At 28.9% G+C, this 12988-nt stretch overlaps 1 protein-coding gene across 1 annotated transcript; it reads right to left on the bottom strand.

Moving 5' to 3' along the window:
- Positions 1–3042: 3042 nt before the first annotated feature.
- On the bottom strand, positions 3043–8329 carry LOC129891684 (NAC domain-containing protein 21/22-like). Its single transcript, XM_055967126.1, has 3 exons — positions 7992–8329; positions 5327–5607; positions 3043–3732 (listed from the first exon to the last, which is right to left on the bottom strand). Exons 1-3 carry the CDS (start codon positions 8176–8178, stop codon positions 3175–3177), a joined length of 1026 nt encoding a protein of 341 aa, XP_055823101.1. The 5' UTR covers positions 8179–8329; the 3' UTR covers positions 3043–3174.
- Positions 8330–12988: the final 4659 nt, after the last annotated feature.

Genomic DNA, 12988 nt, shown 5'->3' with positions numbered 1-12988 from the left:
TAGTGTTTAAATTTAGTTTGAGGATGTTTCAGAGAAGTTAAAGGAGAGTCATGAAAGTTTGAAAAGAAAAACATGTTGCTTACTAGGACATCAAGAAAAGTTGTTGTTTTCGTCCGATTATTATGGGAGTTTGGTAATAAGTTCCTTTCATTTGGGGATTATATAATACCTTCCCAATAGAAAAAAATAATAAAACTCAGATTCTCAGTTAGACTTTTGGCTCCATAACCCAACCTAACTAATCCTATTCCATTTTAAAATCATTTTCTTTCGTACTGCGGATATTTCTTATATTGTTATGATAATAACAGTTGATTGTATTAATGTTCTTTAATATAATAATCTTACAATTGTTTGATTGGATTTATTTTAATAATTTCTTAAGTGATTAAAAAAATGAAAACTATCATATGGTGAAGCTCGTGTGCAAGTGAAAGCGAAAGAACCGCTCTGACTTGTTTGATTTCTACAATTGAATACGTCTTTAATTTGTTCCAAAATATTATATTAAAATGTTGTAGTACATAGTCGGCTAGATAGTAAGACTAATAACCGGTTGATGTGAATTCAGACATGAAACTTTTAATTTCTAATCATACTTAGTATAATAATAACAATATTATAACTCAGTATATATAGTTCAATAAGTAAAATCTGGGAAGATAGGACTTACAAAGACTCTACTCACGCATTAGATACTTATATAAAAATAAAATAAAAATCAGCATGCATTTTTAAGTATCACTTAATTACCACCGTCGACTAATGTGTTATCTCCTTAATTTATCATTTTCTATAGTAACTTTTATAAGTAATGTGTGTGTGAACATAAAATATACTCTGTAATTAGTAGTTTACGTGTAGAATCAGAAGGCAAACAGGGAATTAAAGATGGAATTAAGTCAGCAAATCTTGGGGTGAGCTAAGAAGGATTTGAGTGTTTTATTTTCTTGATTGTCTTCTTACCTGTAATTAGCTATGAAATGAAAGTGATAGTTAGATTAAATTATGAGTAGTTAGATTAATTACTCATAATTTTTGTGATAGTTATATTAATTACTCGTAAATTTTGTTAAACATTGATTACCCTTAATCAATTTTGTTGTTTTCTAGCGTTTGGCATGACTATATATCTTTTGATTACACATATATAGTACCTGTATTTTAATTAGGAAGTAGCTAAGTAATTTCACTTCTAAAACTATATAAATGTGGAATACTTAATTTTAATTTTTTCCCCATATATTTTTAGTGAATAGTTGGCAAGTGTTTAATTAATTAAGTTGATTGCCCCATGTGTCACATTGATGGAATAGGAGTATGTAAAATTGATGTTTGGCTCTCGTCATCTTCAATGAAAATTAATACAATTGACTTGTATACAATTTAATTTTTATTTTTTAAAAACGATTAATTTCATTTAAAGAATTTTACTAAAGAAAGGGCCGGCAGCTAAGAGTTTTTGACTTTTTTCAGGAATTGATTTGGCCATGTTACATTATTTATTGATTAGACATTCCAAGGGAAATATCATGATGAGAAAGTCAAACCTTCACAAAATTTCATTGATTTCTACTATTCCAAAGATTATAAAACAGCTCCCTTATTAAGGTTTTCCAAATATTTTCAAGGGACTATTTGGTTCTATTATATTGGTGTGCAAATAAAATTTTATATTGGTAGTTAAAAATAAAAAAAGAAGTCATATCTATGCAGTAATACTTTAATGCACTATAGCCTTTTAGACAAAAACATAGCTCATAACTGATATTACACCATGTTAAAAAGTATATTTTAATTGTTTTAACTAATAATTAATTAGTTTAAGAGTCAATGATTCACCGAAAAATATAAAAATGAAGGAGTGATCGATGGTGTGAAGTTTGACTTAGCGCCTTTTGCCCATTTACAAATCAACTTACAATTCCCTCTGTATTATATTAAATAAGCATCTTACTAAGAATATTTATCCCATATTATTTGATCACTTATTAAATCAGGAAGAAATTAATTAATTTTTTTTCATTTTACCTCTACAATTAATATGATTTGGATGTTTAAACAAATTTTGAAGATCTAAAAATTTCTTTTTTCAAAAGACTAATTAATATGAGCAAAGAGTAAAATAGTAAAATTAATCAATCTATTAATAATTTCTTAATCATCGAGTAAAAAAAAAATGTTCATGTAATATGAGATAGAAGGTGTTTCTTGCAGGCTTGATTCAAAGTAATAGTTAATGAATTGCTTTTTTTGGTTTTCTTTTTACAGACAGGACTCAGGAGAGCCTCCTAATTAAGTGTTAAGACTATGAATTTTATGATACAATGAATAAAAGTGCAGCTAAATTAAGCCTATCCAAATTTCATCTTTAGTGTCTCTTTCTATTTTTCTTGTCAAATATGATGATTCCACTTAACAATACGCAATTCCAAAATGGGATATTTATGGACAAAAAGAAGATTCTATATTTGGTGTATACAGTATACCTTTCACTTCATGTCCTACAATTAGGCATGCATATCTATGATACAATGCATGAAGCACAAATGAAATAATTCAAATGCATGAACAATAACTGAATATTGTTTAGGGGACCCCAATGTTCTGAGAAAGTACAACTATCCCCCAAAATTCGGGAAGTTACGCCTATTTTTTTCCTCACAAGTGGCACAGTCATTAATTTTGATTTGATTAAACCAGCTGTTATAGAGTCATTTTCGCCATTCCACTAGAATTTATCGTATACTATATATAGTTTAGAAGAAAAGTTATTTAATTTGAGATGGACAAGATCGACGGATATACTATTTCGTTGATATAGGGAATAAATATAAATTAAAAAATGACATCGCTAATTGTTATACTGATTCATTCATGTGTCGATATCGCTTAAGGAAATTTATACGTACGCCCACTGAGGACAAAGATGAATGCAATCATAAAATGACAATGTAAATAATTCATCTACGGAGGATTCCAATATTCTAGGAGACAATTATATACATTAGGAAAATATCATTATTGGAACATGCATACACGTTTTGGAAAATCTAGTATACTTATATATTCTAATATATCGAAGATTACAATATAATACTAACAACTTAAACAAGACTTCCATATATTATATCCCACATCTAAGTACATTTTTTCCAACAATTCTCTCAAAAATTAATAATTGTTCCACATTGTAGGATAACCCACCTCAGATAAAAAGCTAGTTTCAGAACTTCCTTCACCAAAGCTAGGTGAATTCCCTCCTTTTATGTTAACTATATTTTGGATAGGATTAATAATATTATTACCATTACCTTCCATAACATTCTTGGTACTCAAATGACTTAAAACAGCTTTAATTACTTTGTTATCACACGTAGAGGATGTTGCAGTGGCATTTAGGTAATTTCCAATATCAGCTGGAAAACCGCCGTAGGCGGCCGTGATAGGGTTAGATCCGGTGGCGGTGGGGAGGTGGTGGCTGTGGGAGGTGAAAGTTTGGTTGGGGGTGAAAATGGAGAAGCAGGGCACTTGCTCATAATATGATTCATTCATATTAATATTGTTGTTAGGGTGTGTTTGGTCGAAAGTGATGTAAGGATCCATTAATTGTGGTAGAGATGAAGAACTTATTGTATCGTTATCGTAGTATATGTTGTTGCTTCCCGTTCCTTGTTTGGCAGCAAGTAATTCCTTGTTCTTGTGGAATACTCGGCATAATACCCAATCCTCCTGTTTCAAGAAAACGACAAGACGTTCATGTTTTATACACTAATAATATGTAACCAACTTAACAAACAATAATAATATTTATACTATAGTCAGTTAAATTGTAATTGCAAAGAAAAAAACCAGTACACTATGTATCATGAATGTATATAACTTAAGTATCGAGAAAAAAATATTCACACATGTATATATGAATAATAGTAATATCCATTACCAAGTAATTGATGGTTTATGAGAAAAAAAGATTATTTTCTGAAATAACGTGACGTGCCAAGGACAAGGGGTTAGGTAATTAGGTTGTGTTGTTATCTAAAAAAAAATATGAAAAATGGAATTTTTTCTGATTAACATAGATTATGAAAGAATAATGAGATATTTTTCTTATCATTGTAGCACTGATTACTAACATATTATACCACAATAATTGTGCTAGATATGTCTCACAAAATCTGACATCATTAACTAATAGTATATATATTGGTTTACAAAACTTTCAAAGAAACAAATTCATTAATCAAATTAGAACAATAATGTTCTATTATATTTCCTAGCTACTATTTCTTCCATATATAATTCGAATTAATATTTTAAATTTTATATCTAGTCAAAGACGCTATCTTACAATTCTATGTTAGATATATTTTTATTGAGTTGAGGGTCTACTTGAAATAACTTTTCTATCCCATAAATATAAAGGTAAAGTCCACGTACATTCTGTTTTTTCGGATCCTAAGTAAAATTATACTGAATTTATTATTATTGTCGGTGAATATATAATACCTAAAAGTGAAATGACTAAGGTACTTAACCTTTTGCATAAAGTAGTTGTTGTAAGTTGGTCAACTACCAATACAGTATTTTAAAGATAAAATAGTTGACATATTTGTCATAACTCAAAAAACCATATTCTTAAAATGATAGAAGAAATTTCCAATGATGTTTACAGTTGAATATAAAAAAAGATTCCAAGTAGAACTTAACCGCATTTATGGCGATTGGATTAATCAATTATATATAAGTAGGCCAAACGAAAAGGATAATTCAGATAATTAAGCCAAAAGTTCATTATCATATATATGAACTGTCATTTATTATGTACAGGCACATACTTGTATTTTGCATAGCGACAAATTAAATTCATGCTTATTTCACAATTTCTTAAATCAAATTTTTAAATAAAAATTATAGATGAATGGACAGTTCTCTCAATTGAAAACTACTTTTATCTACCTTTTTTATTTTATTTTGTAGTTTTATGATTTTTTTCATAATATAATAATTAATAAACTTTTTATGGACCTAAATGCTGCAAGTCGTCAAAGTGAATGACCAATGAAGAACTAGTTTACTTTTTTTATTTTTACATTTATACATTGAATTTATACAAAACTTTATATATCTAGTACAATAGTGACTTATGTTTACAATAACATATGGGCTCGAAAAAATTACCCTAGTGACTTATGTTTAAATTATGCATCTCTATTAAAAATTATTTGTATGAATATTAAATTTAAAACTCAATTATTAATATTTTAGATGGTATTTTAGAATTTAAAAATTTTGTGTTTAGTACATATTAAAGGTAATTGTGTACCTTGAGAGAAGAAATTTGAGGACGAATGTTACCAAGGGGACCTTCAAGACGAAACTCATGCATAACCCAATCACTTTTTCTTCCTTTTGGGGCTCTTCCTTGATAGAAAACTAGGGTTTTTCTCATTCCCACAAGGCTACCTTTTCTGATGATTGCCCGATCTTTTCCGGTGGCTTTCCAGTAACCCGATACGGTGGCTCTATTTGTTCGGAGCCCCGTTGCGTATTTTCGGTCACGTTGGCTGTAGAAGTACCATTCCTTGCCTCCAACACATGCTACTTCTGTAAATATACAATTCAACAATAGTATCATAGCAAGAAAAAGCAAAAAATAATAATTTAAAAGGTTAAAATTGTATTTTTATCTAATAGTTTAAGTTTCTAGATGAGGTGCACACACAATTCAACATGATATTAATTTATGGTAAGTCGTTTCTAGGCAATCATATTGTGTTAAGAATAATATGGATTAAGTAATTTAAATTGTGTTTGATTTCACATTTTAATCTTTTAGCTAAGGTGATGATCACGCAACTCGATGTGATATTTCTCATAAATTCTCTAGGCAATCATACTACATGAACTATCAAAAGAAGATAGAATTGACTACCATTAGAAACAATAATAAAAGGATGAGAAAATGAAAGGAAAAAGGAATATATCGATTTCAGTACTATTATGGAGAATTAAGAAGATGATGATAAAAGGGAGAGGGGCCTGTTTTGTTTTGAAAAAATGCCCATTATTGTGGCACCACCGTGACTCACTCATTTTGTCCATAAACGTAACTTTTATGCATGGGTTATTAAGTGATAAATCTCTAACCAAAAATGGAGAGAATTAATTATTGGAGGGCCATATTTATGCAAATGGCTTAGGTAAAAGATGTTGATGGGGAAATTTAAAGTTCAAAGCACCTAGATGTATATTGCATATTATTACTGTTCCTTTGAAAATAGAAATGTAAAAGAAAGAATTATTCTTACAATAAAGGAATGAAGTTGACGCCAAAAAATACTAGCTAGGTGATAGATTACTTTGGTGGGACAAGTTAGCTCGATTAATTTCATTAGATATTTACAACCTTTTATCAACACATATATAATATAAATATCAAAAAGGCAAATTCAGGTTTTAAAGTTTATGGATACTTAATTAGCGATTTCAAAGTAATAATAAGAAAACAAATTTTAATTTATTATATGTGCCTAAGAGGAATCATAACCCACCATCAACCGGTAGGTTGAGGGTTCGAGTCATACTGGAGGAAAAGTCGAAACACTATTGATCTCCTGATAGAGGAAAAAAAGAAAAAAGAGGAATCGAACCCTCATCATGGAGGGTAGCAAATTTAATTTCTACAGTTGGACCAAGTGACTATTTTGTTATTGGGTTCTTAAAAGATAGATTTCTCAATATAAATATAGGGTATGCGCAAAAGTTATTGAGTTTTCGAGAATCCACTCTCGTCGCTCTATATCCGCCCTATAAATACATATCCAATAAAATTAATCGAGATACACATAAACTAGTCTGATCAACTCATCAAGACGAAAGAAAATTTGAGGATGTTGACAAGATAGCTGTAAAGTTACACGGGGTAAAGTTATGACCAGAACTAATTGTACTTAATTTTCTCTAAGTTGGAGTATAAATGTACACGCGTACAAGCCATCAAATAGATAGATGGTTACTTAAGGGATGAATATGTCGTGTTATATGTTAATTGATCAATATTTGCATTAATCTCTATCGCTTTCACCATCTTTTGGTTGAACACAATATGCCAATACTGTCAATTTCTACAAAAGTTAATTGAATGAGAAATCTTATGAGACTACTAATTTGTATATCATTCACCTATTAATATTATTATTATGTGTGAATACATATGTATAACCGAAATATAGAAGTTATACTTTTGAAAAAAAATCAAAGATCTAGAAAACAACTTTCTATAGTTGTATCATAGGGGTGTTTGATCTTGTCCCTCATATATTGTTGTATGTTATTGCATTCCAATGAACTTTGTTGCCAATTATGAAGAAAAAAAAATGATAAGAAAATTCAACGTCTATTATATGGACATAAAAAATTGATTTTATTTTGCACCAAGTAGGAGCATGCTAATAAATGTTCTGTGGTTGTTTTGACAATTTAAAGACTTTGGTTTATTAGACAAGCTAGGAAAAAAAAAAGGTCAAGCTATATTGAAGAAATACTTTTACAGCGTTCAACATACGCAGTGTGAACAAACAAAGGAAAGTTATTTGCATGAATTTATCAATCTTGAAATAATACTGTATAAATGTTTAATTATTTTTTCCAAATAAAAATTAATCACAATTATTAGCAGTATGAGATTCTTATCCACGAAAAATAGAAAGAACAAAAGAAAAAAAATATCAAAACTTTAGACCAATAATCCGGTAGCTATCACTTCATCCACAGCCTAATAAGGCAAACCAAAAAATAATTAATAAAAAACAAATCTCCATCATAGCTGAAGAAAATTCAAGAACTCCTAATCAATAATACACCTTATGACTTAAGAGAATGAAAAATTAAAATTCAAACACGGTTAACATTTAAGATATGAATGAAACAAAATCCGAGTTCTTTCTTGAGAAAAATCAGGAGATTCTCTAGAAGAAATACAGACGTACCTGGAATTTCCCAAGGTTCGGATTTGTTAAGATCAACTTCGATGAGAAGAGGGTATTGTTGTTGTTCTGAGGATTGATCAACTTTCTTCATTAAGTAATCACAAATAAGTTCTTCATCTCTTGGATGAAATCTAAATCCTGGTGGTAATTTTGACTCCACCATGGTCAAACTGCTGTTGCTACTCATTTTGAAGACAAATAAAAGAAGAAAAAAGAGAGGATGTGTATGAAAGTCTATGTAGAAGGTGGTAGATAAAAAGATATGAGATTTCCCTATAACATCACCAAATGGTACTCTAGTTCATCTATATATATAAGTAGTAGTTAATATAATCCCCATGTCTAATTTTATTACTATTTTATATGATGAACGGAACATAAAACTTAATAAAAAAGAAAGATTTTGACATATATATATATATATTGAAAATATCCTTAGAATTTGTGGATTTAAATATATTATATGAATAAATTAAAATAGATATAATACATAAATATGTCTTTTAACTTGGTTTCAGCTGGTAACTATGTGTTTCATCTTTGGTTGTGCACAAGTAGACACTTAAATTTGTATAAAATTATACAAGTAGACACATGTGTCCTACATGGAATAATACACGTATGACTCTACATAGGACACAAAATTGTCATGTAGAACGAATATATTTATTTGTTCAAGTTTTGAATAGTTAAAGTGCCTACTTCCGCACTAGTAAAATTAGCGGTCATAGTTAACAGATGAAGCCAAGTTAAGAATCATATATTATGTATTTAAAATATGCTATGATATTTTTGTAGCTAGTTAATAAAAGGGGGTCGAATAATAAAATGATAATTTAAAGTTAGGGCGACTTTGTAGAAAACATCCAACCACTATCAATGGGTTTGTTTTAAATATAGTAAAAATATTATGTGCAACTTTTTTTTAGAATATACTAAAAGGAAAAGAATATGTTATATAAAAAATAGAACATATGGAGCAATGTTGAAGAACAATTATTATTTCTCCTTGAGTAGGTAATTAGTAGGAAAATACATTCTTTTGTTATTTTTTTATTTTAATTTTCACTAAATAAATCAAGTGGTTAATAAGTCAACCAATAATAAATAATTCCGCGTAATATAAAAGAGAGATCTGTGTGGTTTGAATTTCAAAGAGGATTCTTTTGCTCCACGTATGATGATGACGTGGCTTGCCAATGTTTGCCTACTTGCTGACGTGTTCTTTGATAACTGAGTCATTGCCTACTTGTTGGGAAGTTAAATTGGCTCTTAGCCGGAACGAATATTAAGTATAATTTCATAAATAAAATTCGAAAAAAGTAATATATATATATATATATAATCTTATCTTTTATTTTTAGGAGATAGAGAGATTTTTGATTGACTTCTTTAAATATGGTTCAAAAAAAGAATTCAAAAATTAGAAGATTGTACCTATTATAGAATAATATTGTAGGATTGCTTGAAAAGGTTTGAGACAAGTTAGAAGATTGTGATGAGATTGATGTAAATTATTTATTTTTAACTATAAAATTTAAATTTAATCTGGAGTATATAAGAATTTTTTTGTAGAAAAGCATTTTTGCATGTTAATAGATTTTATAAGAAACTGTAAAAAATTAAGATAGACTTGGTGCACCATACATGTGCTCCTTGTGTATCACAGTATCAGTATCATTGGTACTAGCTTCCTTCGATTTCTATTACTGCTTGTTGTTTTCTTTTTTTTTCTTTCGCTATCACATTATATTATTATTGTTACTATTTCTTTTCTGAATGTTCTACGATGATTTCTCTATTTTGATATGCCTGTTTTATTTTTATATTTTATATTTTTTGAAAAGAATTTTTTGATATGTGTTACTTGATTCGAGAATCTTTTAGAAATAATCTTTTCACTCTCAAGAGTAATGAGATAGGATAAAATTACACTAAATATATATTATAAATTTATAATAAATTTTATATGTGGAAAATTCAAGTTTATTAAAGTCTAGCTATAAATATCGAACATCGAATAAAAAATAGGCGGTGGTCTCGTAGAGTAAAAATGAGAGATTTAGAGAGTTGGCACCGAACCAGATTTTAGCCGCCATCTGGAAATTGAGGTTTCTTTCAGATTACTATTAAAAAAAAAGGCCCACCCATTGGCCATTGTATTTAACTGTTTAGTGACGTGCCAATTGAAAGCATGACGTTTTTGGAGTGTACTGTTTTGGCACAATTAGCATTTGGATTTGGAGCCCATTTCACTTTGAAAGTCGACATTTTTTTTTTGATTGGATCCAATTTCGCTTCATTTTTTAACCTTCAATGGTAAGTCTTCTTGCCATTGGCAATCCTAAATTTGTCCACAATTGACCATCTTTTTCAAAAGGACAATAATGATTAATTTTGAGGGATCCCAGTTTCATTAAAGAGTCAAAAGAAAGTACTCATATTCCATATTGTGTGGTACATTACCAAACTTTATATATTATGTTATACTATCCAATAAGAGTGAAATTCCTTTGTTGTGTAGATTCACACTCTTCTTTTGCTCGTGTGCAGAATGTCTTTTTTTTTCAACTCTTTTCTGGCAGAATCAATTGATTTTGTAGTGTTTTATAAAAAAAATTTTGTTTTATGTCGTTTTAAAAGAGAGTTTTATTTTTACATAATGAAAATGATACATAAAAGATCTTTGCAGAGTTATTTTCTTCTAGTCATTCATCAAATTGTGGATTATGTTCACTTATTTCCTATCTATAGCCCTCGGTCTCCCCCCCCCCCCCCCCAAATTATTTACGAAACAATCAAGCAAATGATTCAAGTCTCAATATGTTTATTGAAGAACATTTGATCAAAACTAGGTAGTCTTTCCTTAGTAGCAAAAGATTAACATCTCTCGAGTCTTTATATAGTGACCATGGTAGTTTCGTCTCGTAAAATAACATATTGATAATGTTTTTTCATGTTAGGCTCACACAAAGGTTGTCTTGCTATCAATCCAACTTTATTAATATCGAATCTGCTTTGTCTACGAACAAGGAAGCTATGCAACACAAGGGAGTTCATCATTTATTATATATGACATGAATTAACCTTATATATAGTGTGTGTGATTAACCTTAAATGTCTTGTATTTGAGTTAGATTGTGTTTGAGTGAATTAAATAATGACACCATATGTTTAGATATTGGATAAGCATTAATTTTTAGTGTAAGGTAAGATATTTTGGTTAAAGAAAATGGTTTTAGGGACATCACGCATGAGATAAAAAGAAAGAAAAAAAATGCTTTACAATAAAGTAAATAAAATCGTCCACGTGGCCAGAAAACTAACAAAGGAATCTAGTCAAAATTGCCATTGATAATTAATACACTTGATTGGGAAATTTTTGATGATTAATATAAGAGGGGAGTTAATCGTTTAACTTAAGAAAAGAAATCGAATTAATGGCCACACTTCAAAAGTGTCCCTTTGGCTAATAAAGAGTGGAGTGAGTGTGTGTTGCAATAATAGCCACACTCTAAAGGTTAACAAAAGCAAAAATATATCCCAAAGAAATACCCAAAAAAGGAAATTACAAAAGGAGATGATAAGATAATGAAAATGATTGACCATCAAAACATTAGCAGTGTAGCAATTAAAGACCATATTACCCAATATTTGGTTAAGTTTAATTTTAAAGCATTGTCGGTAATTAAAAAATATTTATATAATCATATCACGTATTAAGTAATTATAAATAAATTTCTTGATAACTGTTATTGTTTCTATCTCGATATATGTATCATACTTCCTTAATTATTTGAAAATAATTTAACTTTGAAGTTTTTATTTTTTCTTTGCTACACCACAAATATCAAAAATCTTTATTCTTTCTTAAATTTCGTATGCAATTAAATACGCCACATACGTTATGACGGTTGGAGGAATTTGTGATTTGATAAAAATAATAATTGACATGCTACTGTGTATTAATATTCACTTGGTTCCGGACATCAGGTGGACAACCAAAAAAAAAATATTCACTTATAATATACAAGAATGTTTACACTAGCATATAACTTAAATCCTATGTAGATATTCATGAGATTTTGAATAAAATAAACATATAAAGATTTGGCCCTCCCCTCTTCATAACAGTAAACGTTGCCTTAGTTTCAAAGATTATTAAAGAAGCCAGGCAATAATATTCTAACTTTATGATTGTAAAACATGAGCAATTATTGAATCAACCTACTTGTTATAATCGAATCCATTTTATTTTAAAGAAAGCATATGATAGATATGTTATAGGAAATTACTTTTAAGTAATTCTCAGTGAAAAGCAGTCCCAAGAGCAAATGGAACACACATAAATTTTAGAAAATAGTAAATTTATTCATAGTTTAATTTAATTTATAAATAAAACGTGTTCAAGCTAATAATCTCAAATGTTGTTGAAAACATCAAATTTCAATCTTGAATTTATCTTAGCATGCGAATTAATTTACGGGACAACTAATTTGATCGTGTCAGTCTTTATCTTTAAGAAATTAAAATCCCCTAATATAATTTACATATAATAAACTGAATGACGATTTTGTGGCCTTTAATAACAACTTCCAAGTCTCATTTAGTAAAGACTCAATCATAATAACTGTAGTTGTTTATAAGCTTAATTAATTACCTATTTTTCTTTTCTTATAATTTTTTTTGGTCAAAGTTCCATAGATTTAATTTGGTAGAAAGTTCTATTTAGAATAGTGTTGAATATGTCCTCGTCTTGAATTTTCTAGGAAAAGTCAAAAGATTATTGTTCCTTTCTTAAAAAAGAGTTGCTTATGAAACACTCAAAGCCTAAAAATAAAACAATTGGATCATGGAAAAAGATAGCCATTAATATCCAAATGAAAGTTTAATTTGAAAACAATAACTATATAACAAATCTTTTATTATCAGATGACTCGAGACTTTTTAAGCCTAGTCCAAACTCCCAAATCTAAATTCCCTATCAGAAAAAAAAG

This window comes from Solanum dulcamara, chromosome 6 (assembly GCF_947179165.1).
Source record: "Solanum dulcamara chromosome 6, daSolDulc1.2, whole genome shotgun sequence".
NCBI lineage: Eukaryota > Viridiplantae > Streptophyta > Magnoliopsida > Solanales > Solanaceae > Solanum > Solanum dulcamara.
Note: the sequence above shows the minus strand (reverse complement) of the source record. Positions and strands in the feature narration are given on the sequence as shown.

Excerpts from the sequence above, each read along its gene's own strand:
- LOC129891684 (XM_055967126.1), bottom strand. The coding sequence starts at position 8,178 with ATGAGTAGCAACAGCAGTTTGACCATGGTGGAGTCAAAATTACCACCA. Across the intron at positions 5,608-7,991 it reads CGAACCTTGGGAAATTCCAG|AAGTAGCATGTGTTGGAGGC; the intron begins GTACGTCTGTAT and ends GTATATTTACAG. Across the intron at positions 3,733-5,326 it reads CTCAAATTTCTTCTCTCAAG|GAGGATTGGGTATTATGCCG; the intron begins GTACACAATTAC and ends TTCTTGAAACAG.